The 21968-nt window shown below is 35.6% G+C and overlaps 2 protein-coding genes across 2 annotated transcripts; both read left to right on the top strand.

Moving 5' to 3' along the window:
- Positions 1 to 4420: 4420 nt before the first annotated feature.
- Positions 4421 to 9425, top strand: LOC146158108 (nematocyst expressed protein 6-like). Its single transcript, XM_083385923.1, has 6 exons — positions 4421 to 4543; positions 5462 to 5606; positions 6490 to 6572; positions 7913 to 8081; positions 8501 to 8593; positions 9068 to 9425. Exons 1-5 carry the CDS (start codon positions 4459 to 4461, stop codon positions 8589 to 8591), a joined length of 573 nt encoding a protein of 190 aa, XP_083242049.1. The 5' UTR covers positions 4421 to 4458; the 3' UTR covers positions 8592 to 8593; positions 9068 to 9425.
- A 1832-nt stretch (positions 9426 to 11257) lies between these two features.
- On the top strand, positions 11258 to 21463 carry LOC146158107 (large ribosomal subunit protein uL3m-like). The gene is made up of 8 exons (XM_083385463.1): positions 11258 to 11431; positions 11957 to 12246; positions 12506 to 12597; positions 13910 to 14008; positions 15451 to 15611; positions 17570 to 17750; positions 19440 to 19581; positions 21130 to 21463. Exons 1-8 carry the CDS (start codon positions 11334 to 11336, stop codon positions 21240 to 21242), a joined length of 1176 nt encoding a protein of 391 aa, XP_083241589.1. The 5' UTR covers positions 11258 to 11333; the 3' UTR covers positions 21243 to 21463.
- Positions 21464 to 21968: the final 505 nt, after the last annotated feature.

The following is a 21968-nucleotide window of genomic DNA, read 5'->3' as shown; positions in this document are numbered from 1 at the left end:
TTAAATAAAAGTTTTTGATCATGTCGTTGCGACAAATGTTTGAAAAATTGTATTACGTTTATTTAAACTATGTTAAAAAAACGTTTGCTATATCTAAGTAAAAATTGACATAATGCCTGTAGCGGTAGTCGGTTTGAAACAACCCTAACTCGAGTCCTGAGTCTAACCTAGAAAACGAATTGGGGTCCCAAGTCCGACTTAAGCTAAATAAAGCAAGCATGTTTTTACTATAGTTTTTGGTATAGAATAGTCAATATTCATCTTATTTAAAGCGGAAACTTTCCGTTCACATTTTGTTGTCTGCGGAAAAAAAACTAAAAACAACCCAAATAGCATAAAAAAAACATAAAACTGAAGGCTGTATTCGCTTATGATATGAAACTTTTTTTATCACGTAATAACCTTAAATGAAACATTTAAAAATGGCCGAACAAATAGTTTCTTAAAGTGTTACTTTCAGCGGTAGATGTTTAAACGGCCGAGCCATATTTTTAGTCAAACATCATGGAAATCTTACACATATGAATCTAATGACAAACAAATCTTCGAAAAAAAAAACGTAAACGTTTTACAAAGGCGTAATAGAACGTACGATAATGCATTTCAGCCTTACTTTTAACAATTGATTTTTTGCAGATACCTCTTCGCAAGAAACAGATGTTATTCCAACGCCTGTGCCAGGTAAATGTTTAGCAGTATTTTGACTCTCCATATTGTTTGGTGATTGTAGACATTCCTCCCTGGAATTCAGCGTTGATTATCCAACTTAGACCAATCTCCTTATTTACAAAAGACCTTAGCCTACTGTTTGGGTACAATATGCACGGATCTGTAATGCAGCCTTATAATCAATTACGAAGACACGAAGGTGGAGTAAATCGACTTCATCCTAATAAACATACACATTTGTATCATCTTTCAGTTAATATTATTATGATACATGTTAAATCGCAAACCATAACTGAAAATGATGAAAAAAAATTGTCAAAAGATTACATTTTTTTATATTTATAAAAAATTTAAAGGCCCTGTCTGTAATGTAGCTTGATAATAATGAATTGCAAAGCAAAAAAGGTCGAGTTGATCGACATCATTTTGATTAATATAAGACGTTGCGATACGAGCTTGTATCATCTTCAGTTAATGTGACTGAGAAGCAATTCAAGCATTACTTATAAAAGTTGGGACTGAATTGTTATCAGTCTGAGTTTCCATAGTCGAAACATTAATTACCTTTCTGTTTAATACAACATTTTAATCGCAAATTAACAAATCACTCAAGTTTTGGTTTATAGAAGACACTGCTGATCTCGAAGCACAAGAGACATTTCTCGCAGGTCTTTCATCTGACGAAGTATCAAGACTCTTGGGTAAGTTTAAGAAGTGTTTGTTGTCACTTCTACGAATTGGAAACTGGGTGTGTAGGCCTAAACAGGCTCCAGACATAAGACTGCAATAAAAACAACATCAAAGTCGGAATAAAACACAGTTCGGCATAAGGCCAAAATAGGATTAATACCTAAATGTTGTAGGACCGTCTAAATCGGAACAAGTCCCAAATCCGTCGAAATAAAACCTAAATAGTCATATTCAGGCCTAGACAACATTTTATCTAACCCCAAACCCCACCCCTAAGTACACGATAACTCCCCGAAAAGTTCACCCCCACCTACTGTTTCAGGCGTTTTTTTTTTTATCTTTTAGGCCTTATTCAGATGAAATTTAGGGCGTGTTTCTGGAAGTATTATGTGTCTTATTCAGACGATTAACTTGTTCTGTATTGGATTTTACTGTGTTGTTTTTTAAGTATTATTGTGTGTCCCGCCTAAACTGCTTCGGGCTGAAGTTTGTAAATCTTTCAACCACTTGTTTGCAGAGCTTCCGAGTCCGCCTTTTCCGAACTGTACAGCTGTGCCTTCTTGCACCAAAAGGTGCCCTCTTGGTTTTGTTGAAGTCAATGATGTCTGTACTTGCCAGTGTAACGAAGAAGGAATATATGACGGCGACACCGTCATAACCAGTAAGCAGTGTTGTATTGACTCGAGTTAATGATTCGATTAAAGTGCTCTTAAGTCACTGTTTCTAAATGACTTGACTTAATTTAAGTGTTTTGAGCAAAATAACTTGATGCGACTTACGTTTTTCGGGCAATTGACTTGATTTGACTTGACTAAATTATTTTAAAAAATGCCTCGATTTGACCTAATTTTTCTGACTAATTGACTGGACTTGATTTAGGTCTTTTGAACAAATGACTTGACTTAAGTCTCTTTACTAAATGGCTTGACTTGACTTAAGTCTTTTTGGCAAAATTACTTTGCTTGACTCAGGTCTTTTCAACAAATGACTTGACTTGATTTGACTTAAGTCTTTTGGCTCAATACATTGACTTGACTTAAGTCTTTTGGCTCAATGAATTGACTTGACTTAAGCCAAATAACTTGACTTTTAAAAACGACTTGTTTACAACACTGGACATTCGTAAAAGTTAACCTACAATGACCTGATTTTTTTTTCAGAGGATACCTACCCTGCATTTCTTAAGTCGCTTGGAATTAAAAACGACAACGCGGTTGGCAGACAAAGGCGGGCAGCCGTGAAATTATGGTACACTGTTTGGCCCAAGAACAGGAATGGTCATGCGGAGATACCTTATACTTTCAGCAGCACGTTAACTGGCAAGTATTTAGTTCTCTAGCAAGTTATTATTATTATTACTATATATAACTTAATTTAATACGCTGCACATCATATTTCATAAAAGGCTGGCCTGGATTAAACCTTAAGCAAAATAAGCATGTGCTTGAGGCACCAAGGAAAGGCAACTTGATAAATGGTATTTGGGTAATTAGAAAAGCAAAAATCGAATAATATGGAACATATACATTATACATCCAATGCTAAAACCTTTCAACAATCCTATTAAATTAAAAAACAGCCTAAAGGCAGATTAACTTTAAACAATTCGAAATTGGTATACTAAGGTCGGCACTGGTTTATTAAAGAAAGTTGTTGGTGGAAAAATGGTTGAAATTCCAATGATAATTTTATATCGGAACCGCACCGATGCCACCCAAGTATCGGACGAGTATCGATGCTACAACCTGGTATCGGGCATCGGCTACGATCTGATATTATCGGACATTCCTATTCACAACTACAATGACGTGGCACCATATGCTCAGTGACCTTTGACCGCTAGTAGTAAAATGCTTACTTAATTAAATTAGTCACATAACACTTACAACGGAATGTTTATCGTAAAATGCCTAAAATTTTGGTTTAAATCATGAAATGCCTTAATTTAGATTTCAATCGTGAATGCTTACACGTTTTTGCTAAAATCGGAAGTTATTTCTGTCTGAGAACATTCATTTATTTTAGGCAATCACACAAACCGAGACTAAGCGTATGGATTCAAATGCCAACGGCTTGTTTTTAACAAAAAGACAACTGCACTGCCAAATTTGTAAACTTTTTCTTTCTTTTCAGTTGCGCAACAGGCCAAGGTGAGAAAAGCGTTTGCGGTGGTCGAGAGACAAACCTGTGTCCGTTTCATACAACGTGTTGCCAGCAACCCTATTCACTACAGCTTCGTTAACATAAGAAGCCACACCAATAGTTGCCTGTCAGACGTAGGACTCAAGGGAGGAACGCAAAATGTAAGCAACGGTGTTGTAACTTGTAATGACTTAAGTCAATTACTTGACTTAAGTACACTTAAGTTACTGTTTTTAAATGACTTGACTTGACCTAATTTTTTTGGACAAATGACTTGACTTGACTTGAGTCTTTTGAACAAATGACTTGACTTGACTTAAGTCTTTTTGATAAAATGGCTTGACTTGACTTAAGTCTTTTTGATAAAATGACTTGACTTAAGTCTTTGGGCTTTGACTTAAGACATCAGGCTCAATGAAGGCAAGCAAAATAAGCACCAGTGTTGTAATGACTTAAGTCAATGACTTGACTCAAGTACACTTAAGTCACTGTTTTCAAATGACTTGACTTAATTCTTTTGGACAAATGACTTGACTTGACTTAAGTCTTTTGAACCAATGACTTGACTTGGAGTTGATTTGGTATTTCTTGATTTGCTATGGAGTTTATAGTTGGACGTAGTATAAATATCAAATCCCGTAGAAAATTAGGTGTAAATTTTTAGTAACGTTTCGAATAAATCTTAATGGCTGAAGGTTGTAGCTAGACGTAATACCAAAGCCCATACAGAAGTAGGTAGCATTTTAAACTTTTCGAAAGATAATGGCTGGAGGTTATTGTAAGACCTCAAACGAACTTCAAAACCTGTAGAGAATTAGATATAGCATTCCCGGGAGGGCTTTGAAACTAATTGTGGGTTAAATTGAACAGAACAACTCTAAACTTTGCGTTTTTTCGCCGCAGATTTGGCTTGCCGACAAGTGCTTTTTAAAAACTGGCTATATCCTCCACGAATTGATGCATACAATGGGATTCTGGCACGAACAGTCCCGCCCAGACAGGGACTTGTATATTCGAGTCAACACAGCCAACATGATAGCCGGTAAAATATGGTAGAAATGCTGATTAGAGCGATTGTTATTTTTTCACTTGACAGAAAAAGTCAAAATTTTATCAAAATTGACAAGTTAGGTCGAAATTGATCAAGTTTACTTAAAGTCAAATTGGTTACAAAGTTAACAAAAACTGGAGCACTAAGCATTTTAAAATTGTCGTTGAGTTAAAAATTTTATTTAAATTTATTTTTAAATTTCATCCAACATTTATATTTGTACATTTATTAGCGATATACGGTATAGCCCGAATGTTTTTTTGCTTCAGATAGTTGTGTATCTCTGCTTTGACATGAATTTAACAGTGCTTGCTGTTTTATTTTTTTGATTATGATTTCCCTTTATCCCATTTCCTATTTTAATAATATGGAAAGCCTTTCAATTTTTTTACCTTGTATTTTAACCCATCTTACTACTCAACAATTTCTCAAAATAGCCAGGATCTTGTTTTTTACTGGTATTTTTACACTATTTTGTCTTTTAGATATGCCAAAAATTCCAACTAAGCTAAAAAAATCGTGATAACGAATGGCCTAAACCGTAACATTAACTAGTTGTGCCAACTTTTATCGTAAAACCGGACATTTTAGCCAAATTGAAAAACAATCTGTTTAGAAATGGGAAAATTAGTCCAATTTAAATGCGATCTCAACCGAATTTAAATTATATGTCACCCATGAAAAAGAACAAAAACCTTTGGAAACCACTGATATAAGGGTTCAAACGAAAGAATTATCAATAGGGGTGCAAAGGGTTCGCATTAAAAAAAGCTGTGACAAATTTTCTTTACTGAACATTTTTGTTTAAGGCCGGTCAGCCACAAAATTTCAGTTTTAAACCGGTCCGCAGTGCAAAAAAAGGTAGCCGGCCACTGATCTAGAGGTTCTAAGGAAATACCTTGTTTCCAGGGGTGCAGGGTAACTTTCATAAGCGAGCATACAAAGAATGGACGTCGTACAATTCGCCCTACGATTTTCAGTCGATTATGCATTACGATAGCTACGCATCAAGCAATGGAATTGGTAAAACCCGTGCTGTTATGGTCAAGCGAAGGTATGACATCAGTGCTGTAAACAAGTTATTTAAAAACTAACTTAAGTCAAAGTCAAGTCTTTCGCCAAAATAATAAGTCAAGTCCCAGTCCAAGTTGGTTGCCCAAGTCAAGTCCCAGTCAAGTCATTATGAGAGCAAGTCAATTCCAAGTCATGTCATTGACATAGAAGTACACTTTTGAACTATTTAAACTGCTAAACAGGTCTGTATAGGCAACAATATAACTAAAAAAATAACACAAACGCAATATATAGCTATAAAAGTGTTTAATGTGCAAAACATGAGACAAGTTTTATTAAAAAACACTTTATTGAATCCCAAGTTATTTGACATACTTCCGTAAGTCCAAGTCAAGTTATTTGTCTAAAAGACTTAAGTCACGTCAAGTTTTCTTGGGCAAAGGACTTAATTCAAGTCAAGTCAAGTCAAGTCAAGTCATTTGAAAACAGTGACAATTAGGTCAATAACTTAAGTCATTACAACACGGTTAATCAGTGTGTCTCAAGTTTTTTTCGCGCCGACCCATATCCTAAGCGCAAATTATAAAAGCCATGTTTGCTTCGCCGAACTTTTCGTAAGCTTTGAGTTTAGTTGGACAAAACACAAACAAAAGGCTAATTATGACATTTAGCTGAAAAGTTTGCAAAATCGTAAACAGGCTTATCTTTTTTCTCCTTCAGTATTTTCTTGCCAAAATATTTTCTTCAGTAAAAAAAGTTGTGTTGTTCTCCAGCTCTGAATTGCCTTTGTTAGTTTGGTTTCGGATTGGCCGGTGCATTTTCCAAAAAATTCTACACTTCCATTGTAGATATTATCACATCAAGACATCATCAATTATTGCAGAGCTCATGTGAAAATTTACCATTATGATTTACCATTATAGGGATAGAAGCGCTATAGAAGCACAAAGAGACGGATTCTCAGTTCAGGATCTTTTTCAAATCAAAGCCCGCTTCGAATGCAGCCGTAAGTTTGTGTTTATAGGCAAAAAACTAAAACACTTGACACGACTATGCTGTTGAAATTAGCTCCAATTTTCGAACCTGTCTTTGTTTGTTGCATTAAAGAAATGTTGCTCAGCTTTTTATGTCTAGTGGCAACCCTCAGAAATAATAAATAGATTGCTGCACCCCAAAAAGATTTTTCCATAGGTAAATCACTAGAATGTTACAATAAACGGAACTCTAACAATGCAAATCAACTCTACCAAGGTAGAAAGTTAAAATTTTTCTTTATTCCGGTCTGATCTTTTTAATAAACTAAAAAACAATCTTACACAAAAAGTTGTAAGAGTTAAGCAAAAATCAAATTCCTGAAGATTCCCAAATATGTGGCGGCAGCCTTGAGGATATGAAAGCGCACCCTAGGGTTCCGCGGCACCCCGGTTAAGAACCACTGCATTAAGGTATAGAACACAGCATAAAACCTAAGTATGTTGACCAATTGCCTGAAACCAGTCGTAAAACTAGATCGTTTTACCGGAACGATGAAATACATTAAATTTAAGTAATATCAAAAAGCCCTAAGCCCTTGTCAAAGCATTTACAAAAAGTAATGTTTAGCATCACAAGTCACATGTTCACACCATTACCACATCAAGTAATATATAACATGTATAGCATCGACACACATCACAAGCTTAAAACATTGTTAATTTTAAACATTTCGATAGGCTTATTTCGGTGCAAATTGTCATGCATTGTGCTTATGCTTTTTTTGGTATGCAGCCAGGCTGTGGAGTCACTTAATCTAGATGGAGCCCAACTAGAAACCTTAAGACTACCGTACCGTATGACCTATCTTTGTTTCTTAACCCAAGTCGGACTCGAGTTGAATATTTGAGCCGACTACACATCCCTATTATAAGTAGGCATCAGTGTTGAAGGAAGTCATTTGTAAAATTTCTTAAGTCCAGGTCAAGTCATTTTGAATAAATAACAAGTCAAGTCTCAGTCAAGTCATATTTAGAGCAAGTCAACTTCAAGTCAAGCCCTCGTCTATAAAACTTTAAAATTATGAAAAAATAACATAAACGCAACATATAGCAAGCAAAGATCAGAATAAATAACGCAATTTTATAAATAGTTGCTTAATGAAAACAATTTATTTTAACCCAGGTCATTTGTCTGAATGACCTAAGTCAAGTCAAGTCATTTGCCCAAAAGACTTTAAGTCAAAGTCATTTACGTCAAAGTCAAGTCATTTGAAAACACTGACTTAAGTGCACTTAAGTCATTGAATTAAGTCGTCACTAAAACACTGGTAGACATTTTGTTGCATTTTGACACATTGTAAATTTCTTTTAGCCGAGCCCGCTGTAGTTACACCACCAGCAGTTCAAACAACCTCAAGCCAAGCACAAGTTGAACGACCAGTAGTGGTTCGTGAGCGTGTCATCAGCCGACCAACACCAGTAAATCGACCAGAACAACCAGCACGACCAGCAAATCCTTCATCCGTGACTTGTAAAGACGAGTAAGTATATTTATATTAAGGTAAACGGTATTTTGCCTTACTTTGTTTACCTACAAAGCCCCAGTGTTATAAACCAGTCATTATAACTCAGTTTGCTTATAAACCTAAGTGATACTGATAGATTCAAACAACAGATTATGACTTTATTTTAGTCACGAACAACTTTAACTTTATTTTAGTCATTGCGGTGCTAGTCTTCGACCTTAACAAATATATTTTTTAACTATTTAAAATAACAATAATATCAGAGGGCAATATAACTGTTTAATGTAAATGTCCGCTTATAGCCAATCAAACTATTCCTAATTCCACGAGAAGCCATTTAACTTGATAGCTTTTGTGGTACTCGTAACATCGTTTGAATACAGTTCCTGTCGGGTTAAAACTTAATCGGACAATCATTTTACGTTTTGTTCCAGTGCTCCTTACGTCTGTAGTTTGAAAATTGACTGTAGAATACCATATACCCGAAGAATTTGCAAAAGAGCCTGCGGGTGTCCACAAAGCTAGAGGTAAGGTGTAATCAAACGAAAATCTGTTCAGTTTCGTTTTTTTCCCAGTAGCAATAAAACGACTAGTTTTAAGAGTAGCCTGTTACAAAATTAAATTGTTCTATTGTATGAATATACTTATTAACTTGAACTATATACATTATTAAAATATATTAGGGTTTTAGAAACAATTAAAAAAATATATACTACTAATAAGAGCAGTAACGCTGTGTTTTGTTTTTTTTTCATTTCAACCAAGAAAACCAAATCATTTTTTATGAATCCAAATTGTAATTAGGCTATAAAAGGAAAACGGTCTTCTAAGGTTAAAAAATACTTTTAGCTTAAGGTAGCGATAACTATTGTAATTTGTACAACTGACTGCTATTTTTCACCTTAAATCGTGTTCAAACGAAATCTATACTTTTCCAGTTGTTGTTTATGAGTAAAAAATATGCTAAAATTTTTTAACAATTTTTTATTATTAATTTCCAGATGGAACATTACAAAAGAAAGCTAAAGAATTCAAATATATCATAATTATTGCTTAGCATTAATTTGTATTATAAGCAATCTGCTATTATTTTTATTTTGTGCATTTATTCACTTTATTTTATCACAAGTTGCAAACTGATTGACAGAACAAATTTGAAACATTTAACCATTGGGTCAAATGTAATTCTATCAGAATATCATTACGTTAACAGTTTATAACGTTAATTAACGTTATCTCTTTGGTGGCTTAGTACAAATTAACATTGCTGTAAATTACCTAAAAACGCGCGCTAGAATACCTTTACCACCTAATTAAACAGAAAACGTAATTTTAGTTGTGCATCTTGAATCCACTCATAAGGCCGTATTACAAAACATCGTATTGAACTGTCCTTTTTTGTTGCCGGTTTCTTCTATTTTAATATTAAAGCATCTGTACTCAGGATGGGTGTGTTTCTTTTAAATTTTTACTGCTTGTTGCGAAGAGCGACACGCCACAAGAGACATTTCTGTCGCTACACACGTGTTGTAATGAAGGAGTTACGCCAAAAACGAGAGGGTGCTAAAAAGTTTATCAATTGTCGAAAATTAATTTAAGAAAGGCCTTCATAGGAAAGTACAAGTGAAAGAAAAATATAGAAAAACAGCATATATCACAAATTTAAGACTTGTTAAACTAAAAATTTGAATGTAGGTAGTCATTGCTTAAAAACATCCGTAGGAATTTTACGTTATTAGTACAGAGGAATGTAATGCTAAAAGTTTATAGAATTTCTGTAGAGACTGTTTGATAATAATTATTTAATGCAAGGACTCAACCATAAGTCCAAAATAAGAACAACATCAACGTTGGAATAAGACATGGTTCGAAATAAGACCAAAATAGGACTAATACCTAATAGTCGTAGAACCGTATAAATTGGAATCAGTCCTCAACCCGTCGGAATTATCTCTAAATGGCCTGATTCAGGCCTAGAGCCCTATACCAGTGGTTCTCAACCGCCGGTCCGCAAATATATTAAAATTTGATATCTCAATTGCAAATTTCAAGATGTTTGAGGCTTATCCATCAAATTTAGAACTTCGCCAGCTCCGTCATTTGCAGAATTGTGACGTAAATAGAGTTAATGGCATTCTTCGGACTTCATTGTACGTCACAATGCTGCAACTGTTTAAAAGTAGGCTACAACTCGTTCAAGTCTTCCATTTTAAGACCAGTTGTATGTAAAATCTAGGAAGAGTTTTAGTTGCATACTATTGCGTAATTAAACTTTGGGTTTATTTTGATTCTTAAAGGTTCACCGGTCCGCAAAATTTGTTTTGAAACTTGACCGGGTCCGTATGCTAAAAAGGATAAGAAACACTACTGTATTAGACAAAGTAAGTTCCAAGTAAGGTTGTTAATCGTAATGGTCTCCTTATATTATCTTTTAGGACATTTTTCATCTTTGTAAGGCTTAAAGAACTGTACAACGGCTGTTCAACTATGAAATCCACTTTTGAAATTTTCCAAGCTCTGCAAACGCACAAGTGTCTATATAAGGAATGTTTGCAAACACACATGACGTCATCCAATAGGCCTTGCTTTCAAGTGTTTAATCACAATCAGCTCGCTCCATTGCTCCCTATACAACACTTTACCTATAATTAACCCCAAATTCCTGAAGTACTTAACCCTAACCCATTTTATAACCCCAGCCATTACCCAACAACAAACCCCAAACAGGGCTAAAAACTCCGGTGCCAAAACCACGGCGCCATTTAAACTAGGGCGGCTAAACGTCAACACCAAAATGGCCAAAGCCAGACCCATGGCCCATGATCTTTCCATACCCCCTCCTTACAGTTTTAGGCGTTTTTTTGCAATTACTTATTTTGGTGAATTTAGGATTCCGACAGGTTTATGTCACTAAAAGCTAGTCAATAAAAAAATTTCTGGTAGATTATTTTAACACCTAACTAAACTTAATTACTTTTTTCCGAAAAAAATGTTACCACCGTCTTAATACTGGTCTATATTTAGTAAATTTTAAAAAAAATGTAGCTTCTAGTGTTTAGGTCTTATTCAGACGATTAGGTTCTTGTTCTGTAGTTGATATCACTGCCTATTTGGCTTTATAAGTCGTTGGTCTTAAAACTATAGTTTTGTAAATTTTTCATCTTTAAATATTCTTGCTCTTTAGGTCTTAAGTGTGTTCCCTAATGCAGCTTTAATTTTTCTTATCGTGAATCACTGCAAAGTGCCGAGTTTTTAAAAAAATTTAAAATGATCAGTCGAAGGTTATTTGGATTCCTTCAGTGTGAGGTCTCGGAGGTTTATTGCTGTCGATTTGCACATGGAAACAAAAGCTACATGGCTAGAAGGTTTGTAACTAGGGTTCCTCTTTTTCCCGTATGAAATTTCCCGGCAATCCCGGGATTCCCGACAAAAAAATTATGCGTCATCATGGTGTTTAAAATTATTTTATATTAGCTCCAAAGATTTAATTTAAGCTCATTTATGTTCTGTAGCCTTGCTTCTGCAATCTTACAAGACCTTCTCGTATTAAAGTCAGCACCCGTTTTGTTTTTATTTAAAAAAACAAGTGAACTTTTTTTGGTAGAATAAATTAAATTAAGTTTTTCCCCTGGTAAGCGCAAATAAAGCAACTCAGGCAACGACTTTAGCAGGGTGGGTAATATTTCTTTCTTTATATCAGTCAAAAACGACAATTTTTTTTAAGTTTTGCTATGTTGCCCAATAACCGGGATTTAAAAAAAAAACGGGAATTTCCTGGAAACATTCCCGGAGAGCAACCCTATTTGTAAATGTCTCGGTATATAAATCAAAAACACAGCTCCTCTAGTAATAGCATTCTAAACCAGAGTCAAATGTTTTTTGTACCTCAGGACCCGCAGGCCAAAGCCGCGCTACCTCTATGGTTCTGTGCCACCCGTTCACCATGTGCGACGGAGAGACCACTTGAGACAGCGCTACACTGACAAGTACGGCGTCCGATCGGACAAGTTCGTCCCCCTGCAAAAACTGCCGGCACCCAGGTGGAACTGGGATTATGATGTCACAGAGGAAAATGCAAAGTTCCTAAATAGGGTGAGCGTTGAAAGCAACGCTGATCTGGAAAGCCGAATTCTGAATCCGTTAGATGACGAGAAATGGCCAATGCACCCCTGGAAGAAAGGTACGGATGCATAATACATTTGTGTTTTGTGATAACGATTGCCAATTTTATGATAACGATTTGCCAAAATTTATGATAACTATTGCGAATCTTTTGAGTGGAAAGTGTGATCTGATACAATACAAAATGACAATTTTTTTTTTGAATTTCTTTGTTTTTTTATAAAGTTGCATGGCAACCCCATCATAATTTCATAATTATGTATAATGATTACATTAAAAACATACAAAAATAGAATATTTTAACCATATTTTGACAGGGTCTCTCCGTTGCGGGGCCATCGGGATAAAGATGGGCGTTCAACCAATTTGGTTCAAAGATGGAACGTACTGTAACGCAACTTTGCTACAGGTGGAGTACAACCAATCTCTTGTTATATTTATTAAGGGGTAGGGGTATCATCATTTCAATATTATCTCATTTAAATGGATTCAACTAAAACATTCACTAAAAAAGAAAAGTAGTTAAACTGTTGTTGATAACATATAACATAGTTTTGTATTATTAAGGTATAAAACTTTTCTGCCGGCCCGCCAAATATATTACAATTTTATATCTCAATTGCAAAATGCAAGATGTTAAAAGCTTGTCCACCAAATTAAGAACTTCGCCAGTTCCGTAATTTGCAGCATTGTTACGTAACATAAAGTTAATTGTCTACTTTGGACTTAACGTACGTTACAATGCGCAGTGTTGTGCCCAACTGTTTATAAGTAGGCTACACGTCGTTGAAGTCTTCTACTTTAAGATAGTTGTATGTGAAAAACTTTCGTATACCACGTATGATATAAGAAAGACAGCAGAAAATTGCTAATTTAATTAAAGTTTCCACTCTTTGCTTTTAATTTGCATACTTTTGTCGTAATTACATTTTGGGTTGATTTTGATTTTTAAAGGTCCACCGGTCCGCAAAACTTGTTTTAAAATTTTACCTGTCGGTAAGCTAAAAAAGGTTGAGAACCAATGTTTAAAATCCGGATTAAAACCTCCAAATGAACGACACAATTTATATTTAGAGTATGGGCCAATATTATAAAGTATGGTCCGGTGACCAGATCCGAACCTTCGGTTTAGTTATTCCAGTCTGCAGTATATCTTTGCAATGTTTACAAATTAATTTTATTTATACTTTATTAACAAAAATCTTGGTAGAATGCAAAACTAAGCCAAATTATGATGAAATTTCAAACTAAACCTGAATTTCAAATAGCTCAATATATGCTTGATAATGTTATAACGGAGTGTTGCTCTTCCAGCAGAATATGTAATAGATCGACGTTACGACGTGCTATACAGAACGTCTTCATCAGGATACTGACGTTACATGTAAAACAGAAGAGCAACACTCCGTTATATATTATGCCTGGCAACAATAGCTTCCTAGGTTTTATAGCAATAAGGAGTTAGAGCAATGATGTCTTATATTGTTATTTGTCACGCTCATAACCAAAGTACCAAGTAATTTTTTCCAGATTTCCAGAGTTTTTGCCCAACTCACTCCTTGTTGCCATCCCCATCCATAAAAAAGTGCCCTAGTCATTTGTTTGCACATGCTCATGCCGAATGTTTATTACATAATCATTATGTTGAACTCCAGCAAATACCAATTAAAACCATGCACTAGGCCACAGAAAAAATATTCTGTTTACTTTTATGTTTTTAGATTGTCGATTGCAATGTGATAAAGTACTTTTCAAAAGAAGAGTTTAACGGCAGAAGTGCAGCAATGATCGTCGGAGCGAAAAATGCCAGTCCGTTTTATGTGAGTATAAAAAAGCTTGTAGTTTGTATAGTGGAAAACTCTTAACTTGACAGACCACGACTTTACCACTGTTTTTTTTTCAACTAAACTCTGTTGAAGTTTCGGGTGCCAAGGGTTATCAGAGCAGTCCTAACAGAATTTCCGGGTTGCTCAATCTGCCCTAAATAATGACAAATCTTACTGTGAAATACTGTATACTGTTTGATTTGTGTAATTTCGGACTTCAGTTGATCGAATAACTATTTGGCATAAAGTAGTTCGGGTTATATTCATACAAACATTTTACAGTTGTTTTTATTTGTTCAAACGAATTTGATTCATGACCATAAAGAGTCATTCCTGTAAATGCTTTTTTTACTATATATTTATTTTACCTATTGATCAAGCCAACCAATACACAAAGTTGATTAACATTTCTCCCAACTATAAAACTCATATTTTCATCCTGAATTTACGAACGTCATGTTTGGATAAAAAAAGTTTAAGCACCACAGTAAAAAGTACAACCACCATTTGTAGCTACTTGCTGGTAAAAAGAAACCCTTTAGACTAGAAATTTTCCAGAAAATGAGAGGCAATGCATATAATATGTAGTATCATAGGCGTCGAACTTTCAAAAATCAAGGGCGTTTTTTCAAAATCAGTACAAAATGTTTAGTTGTCAGAAATCACTACCAAAACTTAACAGTATTTGGGAAACCGATTTAGCGCTTATGTGTTTTATTGAAACAATCCGTTGTGCCTATCGTAATTTTCTTCGTAACGAATAGCAAATGCGTACTCTAAAATGATGAAGTGTAACATATAGTGGCAAACTACTCATTTCGCAACATAGAAATGACTTACACGCTCTCTGTCAGTGAACAATATAATTTGTCCTCGATTATTTATTTGCACTGCTGAATGTAAAAGTTATACTTGTCAACAAAGTGGTAACATACAGAAAAATGTGGCGAGCGAAGTGAGCGCGAAATTTTTGTGGTCTACCCGTATTACTTTTAATTGCCTGCAAATTTTTTTACATAGACTTTGTCGTTGCGGTGTCTTTAAAGTACTGAACGATAAATTTGTGTTATGTTGGTTGCGATTGGAAGCTTATGCTTTGGTATTGAGCGATCGAGCGTCCAGCCTGTTTTAAGATTTAGGAATTGTTACATCACATGACGCAATGTGTAAAATGGAGTTCGGCAACCTTTTTCTAGACTCATGTCAATGCTAAACCTTAAATGTCTCGGCGGGCCCGTATTAATTTTAACTGACAATTTAAAATGGGTCTAATTAAAATAAGAAAAAGCCGTTCAGCTCTGTTTAGAAGTGGGACTTGGTGAAATTCCAGGGCGTTTTGACGCCCTGCCAGAAATCCAGGGCGTCTAAAAACGCTCTGCACTCCCACGTCCGGCGCCTATGAGTAGTATCTCATGTCTTGTGTTCTAAATGTGCAGAAAAACGAAAAGTATGCAGAATTTTTTCACGAAGCCGGAGTTCCAATTAAAACGAAGTGCTTTCGATTCAACGTATCGGAGAACGCAGCTCTAAAACCTGGCACCCCGCTTAATGCACTACATTTTCGAGTCGGGCAATACATAGATTGCACAGCGCAAAGGTAAGTGAATTTCCGCAGTGAGCTAAAATAGAAATATTTGAAGCCTAATTAAAAACAAACAAACAAAAAATTGAGTTGCTAAATGTAATTACACAAAATCAGTTGTAATCAACTGTTTTCAGCTTTCACCAAGTCAATGGTACTCTTTCCAAATACTATCCTATACTACTTGTTTCATATAAAAAGTGCATACTTTATCTCCCTGTCTTGTCAAATTTAAAAGATTAAAGATTCACTTGAATTAGATTTTTTTTCAACTTTTAGAGATTTTTTTTTTAACTTTTTTTTTAAGTAAGGAATTCAGAAATTCGTTTAAAAAATATATTTTTTTTATTTTTTTTTTTTTCAAAGTTAGGAATATTAAATATTTGCTTTATTTTTTATTAATTTGCTCAATTTGGAATTTTTTACAGCAGTGTTTCTCAATCTTGTTTTTGCGGCGATTTAAATAGAAGAATAACATTGAAGCTTTGGCAACCAAATTCTTCTGTAAAAAAAACATTATAAAATTACTATATATAAGTTTAAATTTATTTCATTCAAGTCATGCCTTTGTATTGTTCCTTGGATTTTTTAAATATAATATAAATCTTGCTCAGAACGAATCTCAATAAATCTAATTATATAAAACTACTGCAGTCGGCGACCCAACCAAATCAAAAGCCGCGACCAATATAGCTTGAGAAACACTGCTTGTAAATTAGGCTAACTCTATACTAAGGATGTCCAATAATATCGATACCTGATACCAAGTAGTAGTATCCGTACTCGTCCATTACTAGGGTCTACGGTGCTGATCCCATACCACATTAACTTCAGCCATGATTTGCAGCCAACTATAGTGATTCTTAACTTTTAACAACTAGAGGTAACTTAACTTTTCACCGCTAGAGCTAATTTTGGTTAACTAACCTGGTAGAAAATTCCCTTTGAACGTTTTTATTTTGTTTATTTTCTTGTTCGCGCAGAGTAATGATGACGTATTTAGTATCCGATCAGTTCGCGACACTTTTAGTCCAAAATATCGATATCAGAATTTAATGCCAAGTAACGGACGGACATCCCCACAAACTTGAATTCAAGCTTTTCAGTCTCTTTGGAGCGCAATGGTTGGAAGTTGTAGTAAGACGTAATGAGAATATCAAAGCCCATACAGAAGTTGGTAGCACTTTGAACGTTTCGCATAAATCTTTATCAATATATGTTGAAAATGAAACGTTCAAAATGCTACCTGCTACTGTATCGGCTTTGATATTCTTATTGCGTCTAACTACAACCTCCAACCATTATCTTGGATTTATTCAAACGTTCACAAAATCCTACCTACTTCTGTATAGGCCGGGGGTGGCTCATCTTGATAAATGACATTGGATCTATAAATGTGCATTTTTTCAACCAATGCGTTGAGTCTCCTTCTAAATGGTCCCTTGGTGTTTGATTGGTTGGCCACCCCTGGTATAGGCTTTGATATTCTCATTACTAGGGCGAATATTTTTTAATATGTCAAAAAAAGTCAAAATTTTGTCAAAATTTACACGTTCGGTCAAAATTTGTCAAAATTTTTCAAGTCGAAATCGAATAAAATTGCACATAAATCGCTTACAAAATTAAAAAAAATAAAGTCAGTTTTTTGAAATTGGTCGTTCAGTTATTTTAAAATTTATCTTTCATTTCATCAAAAAAAAAATACTTTTGATATAAGTTCAAAGTCATTTTAACCGTATTATATCTTTATTAGAGCAATATACAGTATGAAAAACGCGTGATTAACGACGCCGAGGTTATTTAAATCAATGTATTTTTAACAGGTCAAAATTTTGTCAAAATAAGTTATTTTCAGGTCAAAATTTGTCAAAATTGTAATTTTTCATGTCAAAATTTCCGATTTTTTTGGTCAAAAATATTCGCCCTACTTATTATGTATAATCAGTCTCATTTTTAATTCGTTTTTTGTGCAGTGTCGGTTACGGCTTCCAGGGTGTGATGCAGAAATACCACATGGCTGGCGGTCCACCCGGGGCCAAACTATGGCACCGACGCATCGGTTCCATTGGCTCCGGCCGGGATACCGGGGTCACCAAGGCCCGAAGGATGCCAGGACAAATGGGCGGGACCTATGAAACCACTAGGGGTCTAAAGGTGAGTTTGAACAAAAAAATATTTTTTTGGGGGGGCGGGAGGGCTGTGCTTGTGGACAGTCTATGGCAGTGCTCTTAAGCCTTTTTTGGTTTGGTGGGCCATTAAAGTTGTTGTTGACGAACTCATGCACCCTTTTTACCTAAAAGGTGAACTGAGGTAAGAAGCGATATGAAAAACCATTATGCATATCAATATCATCATGTCAATTAAACCGTGCTGAGCTGACAAAGTTTTACACATGACAGTCAGGCAAAAAGAAAGACTGCATGTTTCAGAAAGTTAGTTCACAACCATTACAGCATCATTGTCTCAAAGAAATTGATGATTACTGACAAATACGGTGTAACATTAATGGTTCATTAAAAGTTTGTGATGCACCATTGTATACCTTTCCGTACTGGTGATCCCTATGCATATTTTGATGCACCCGAGTGACCAAGGGACCACTGTGCACACCGGTTGAAGAGCACTGTTATAGTACAAGAGTTGGGATTTTGCACTCGCCCGCTCGCCAATGCGAGTGCTATTCTCTCCGGGGTCCGGGCTAGTACATTTAGTCTTCATAAAAAAATATGCCGCGGCCGGTTATCTAGCCTGTCTTTTGGGCAAATGACTTGACTTAAGCCTTCTGGGCAAATGACTTGACTTAAGCCTTTTGGGCAAATGACTTGACTTAAGCCTTTTGGGCAAATGACTTGACTTAAGCCTTTTGGGCAAATGACTTGACTTAAGCCTTTTGGGCATATGACTTGACTTAAGCCTTTTGGGCAAATGACTTGACTTAAGCCTTTTGGGCAAATGACTTGACTTAAGCCTTTTGGGCAAATGACTTGACTTAAGCCTTTTGGGCAAATGACTTGACTTAAGCCTTCTGAGCAAATGACTTGACTTAAGCCTTTTGGGCAAATGACTTGACTTAAGCCTTTTGGGCAAATGACTTGACTTAAGCCTTTTGGGCAAATGACTTGACTTAAGCCTTTTGGGCATATGACTTGACTTAAGCCTTTTGGGCAAATGACTTGACTTAAGCCTTTTGGGCAAATGACTTGACTTAAGCCTTCTGGGCAAATGACTTGACTTAAGCCTTCTGAGCAAATGACTTGACTTAAGCCTTTTGGGCAAATGACTTGACTTAAGCCTGTTGGGCAAATGACTTGACTTAAGCCTGTTGGGCAAATGACTTGACTTAAGCCTTTTGGGCAAATGACTTGACTTAAGCCTTCTGAGCAAATGACTTGACTTAAGCCTTTTGGGCAAATGACTTGACTTAAGCCTTCTGAGCAAATGACTTGACTTAAGCCTTTTGGGCAAATGACTTGACTTAAGCCTGTTGGGCAAATGACTTGACTTAAGCCTTTTGGGCAAATGACTTGACTTAAGCCTTTTGGGCAAATGACTTGACTTAAGCCTTTTGGAAAAATGACTGCATAAAACAACTTGCTATGTTGCGTTTTCCATTTGTTTTTAATTGAGTTATTGCTCCTAAAAGAGCTAGTTTACAATTTTAGTAGTTTAACGTTCAGTTTTTATGAAAAGGACTCAACTTGGAATTGACTTGTAATAATTATTGCTTAGACTTGTAATTTATTGGAAAAGACTTGACTTGGACTTTTTTACGAATGACTTGACTGGGACAAAAGTCTTTTTCAAATTGCTTGTTTACAACACAGTCGAACACCGATCTTTCAGGTGCTGAGAATGAACACTCGCTACAACGTGATCTACATCAAGGGCAGAATACCCGGGCACATAAACCAGTTCGTTAAGATTTTCGACACGACCGTTCACAAATACAGACCGACCAACGCAACAAGCGCAGAAAAACTGATTGGTGAGCAAATTCTGCCTACTGTATATAACAAGAATTGGACGGACAACGAGATATTTCAATAAATATGCTTTTGCTACCAGGCAAAGTGTATTTAAAATTTGTTCTTCTGGCATATATTTCTTCAACCAACGTTTCAGCTTAAGGCAGGGGTTCTTAAACTTTTTTTACCGCGGACCCCTAAATTTTTTTTTGGCTTTGCATTGGACCCCGGTAGACAAGAAATGCTCCAAAGTGACGTCATAAATTGACGTCACGAAACAAATAGACTTCATGACTCTGTTATTTCGGTCCGAAAAATGTGAAAGTTAAATGGAGTCTAACTATACATTCAGTCCAAAACCGTTCAATTTAGTGTTTTTCAAAAAAAAAAAATAATTACTTTAAGTATACACTAGTTTTTTAACCAGGCCTTCATGGACCCCCTAAAACTAGTTCACGGACCCCCAGTGGGGTCCATGGACCCCAGTTTAAGAACCCCTGGCTTAAGGCAAGCTTTCGTCAGGGACTGAATAAGATGATCTTAGATCGTTGTCCGCACAGCCCCGACTGCATTCAATAATTTGCGGTCGCCAAAGGTTCGAACCAATAAATTTTCGGATGAACTCCCAATGCCAAATAGGACAAATATGCGCAAAAACTCTTTATCGTAAATTCAATAAACCGGCTATATTTTACGCAAAATGACGTCACTGGCGTGCTTTTGGCAAGCATTCCACGCCAAAGATCTCTGGCGGTAAGGCGCTGGAATTCAATCGGTCGTAAAACAGCTTTAGGGGATATTTTAGCTGTGCAGTTTGTTAAGTTAATAAACACTTCAATTTCCAGTGTTTGTCGCGACTTAAGTTTTTTCGGTAGAATGACTTGATTTACTTTGACCATGACTTATTCAGGTACTCAACATTTTTTAAATGACTTGCACAACATTGAACATTTGGAATTAATTCAAAACTCTATTAACTAAGCCTTAAAATAATCATATCACTAAGATTATAGAGTGTCGGATAATATAGGATCTAAGCCGATACCCGGTGCAAAGCAATATCGGTGTTCGTCCAATACAGGGGTTCTTAAACTGGGGTCCATGGACCCCTTGGGGGTCCGTGAACTAGTTTTAGGGGGTCCATCAACGCCTAATTAAAATATTTATATTTTAGAAGTAAAACAATTTATCAAAGAGAACAAGTTAATTAAAAACAGAACGGTTTTACACTGACTGTAATAAGACTCCACTTTATTTTCATATTTTTGGACCGAAATCAGCAGATTTAAGTCTATTTGCATTGTGACCTAAATTTATGACGTCATTTTTCGAATTTTTTGGCCTAGCGTGGTCCACGCGAGCTCCAAAAAAATTTAGGTGTCCATGGTAAAAAAGTTGAAGAACCCCTGGTCCAACACGACATTTAATTTTGGGTCAAATCGCAACACTTTTCGTCCATAACATCAGTATCGGAATAAATGTCAACGATCGGACATATCGAACTTAAACAAGCATTTGATCGGGCACACAGCCCAGCAGGTATTTAATAGAATTTTTTTATTTCGTAGGCCCGTTTCCATGTTATAAGCCCAGCGAAGAAACGATACCAGAAGAAATCTACGACGAAACGGTTCACGCCCTCAACCTTCCTTCTATAAAACACGAAGCCGACAAACAATAAACCTACCGCTGTTTGTGTCGTGTTCGCCATTGACTTATTACATTTATTGATATTTGTACGCAGAGAGTGGTTATTGCGGAAGCTTTCTGAACAAGACACTTGATAGGGTAGCAGTGTTGTAATGCCTTCAGTTAATGCTTGACTTATTACATTTATTCAGTGTTGCTGCAATGACTTAAGTCATTGACTTGACTTCACTGTTTTCAAATGACTTGACTTGACTAAATTCCTTTGACCAAAATGACCTGACTTGACTTAAGTCTTGTGGACAAATGACTTGACTTGGAAGTCATTTTGTTAAATAACTTGGGAGTAAATTAAGTGTTTTTCATTAAATTTATGTCAAGTTTTGCACATTAAACACTTTTATTGCTGTATATTGCGTTTGTGTTATTTTTTTAGTTAAATTGTCGCTTATAATTGGACGAATTTACCAAATTTAATAGTTTAACAGTTCACTTTGATGTCATTGACATGACTTGAAATTGAGCTGCTCAAAATGACTTCACTTGGGCAACTGATGACTTGGCCGGGACTTGACTTGTTATTTTCGCAAAAGACTCGAGTTATTTTTTAAATAACTTTAGTCATTTCAAAATGACTTTTTTACAACACTGCATTTGTGAATAAGTGTACGCACAGGTTGATAATAGCTAAAGCTCGTTTAAAACTATACAGGTTAGCATTGTTTTTATAATGCCTACAGTTAATGCTTGACTTAAATTG

Source organism: Ascidiella aspersa, chromosome 3 (genome assembly GCF_963924565.1).
Source record: "Ascidiella aspersa chromosome 3, kaAscAspe10.2, whole genome shotgun sequence".
NCBI classification, from domain to species: Eukaryota; Metazoa; Chordata; class Ascidiacea; order Phlebobranchia; family Ascidiidae; genus Ascidiella; species Ascidiella aspersa.
This window is presented reverse-complemented; position numbering and strand designations above follow the sequence as displayed.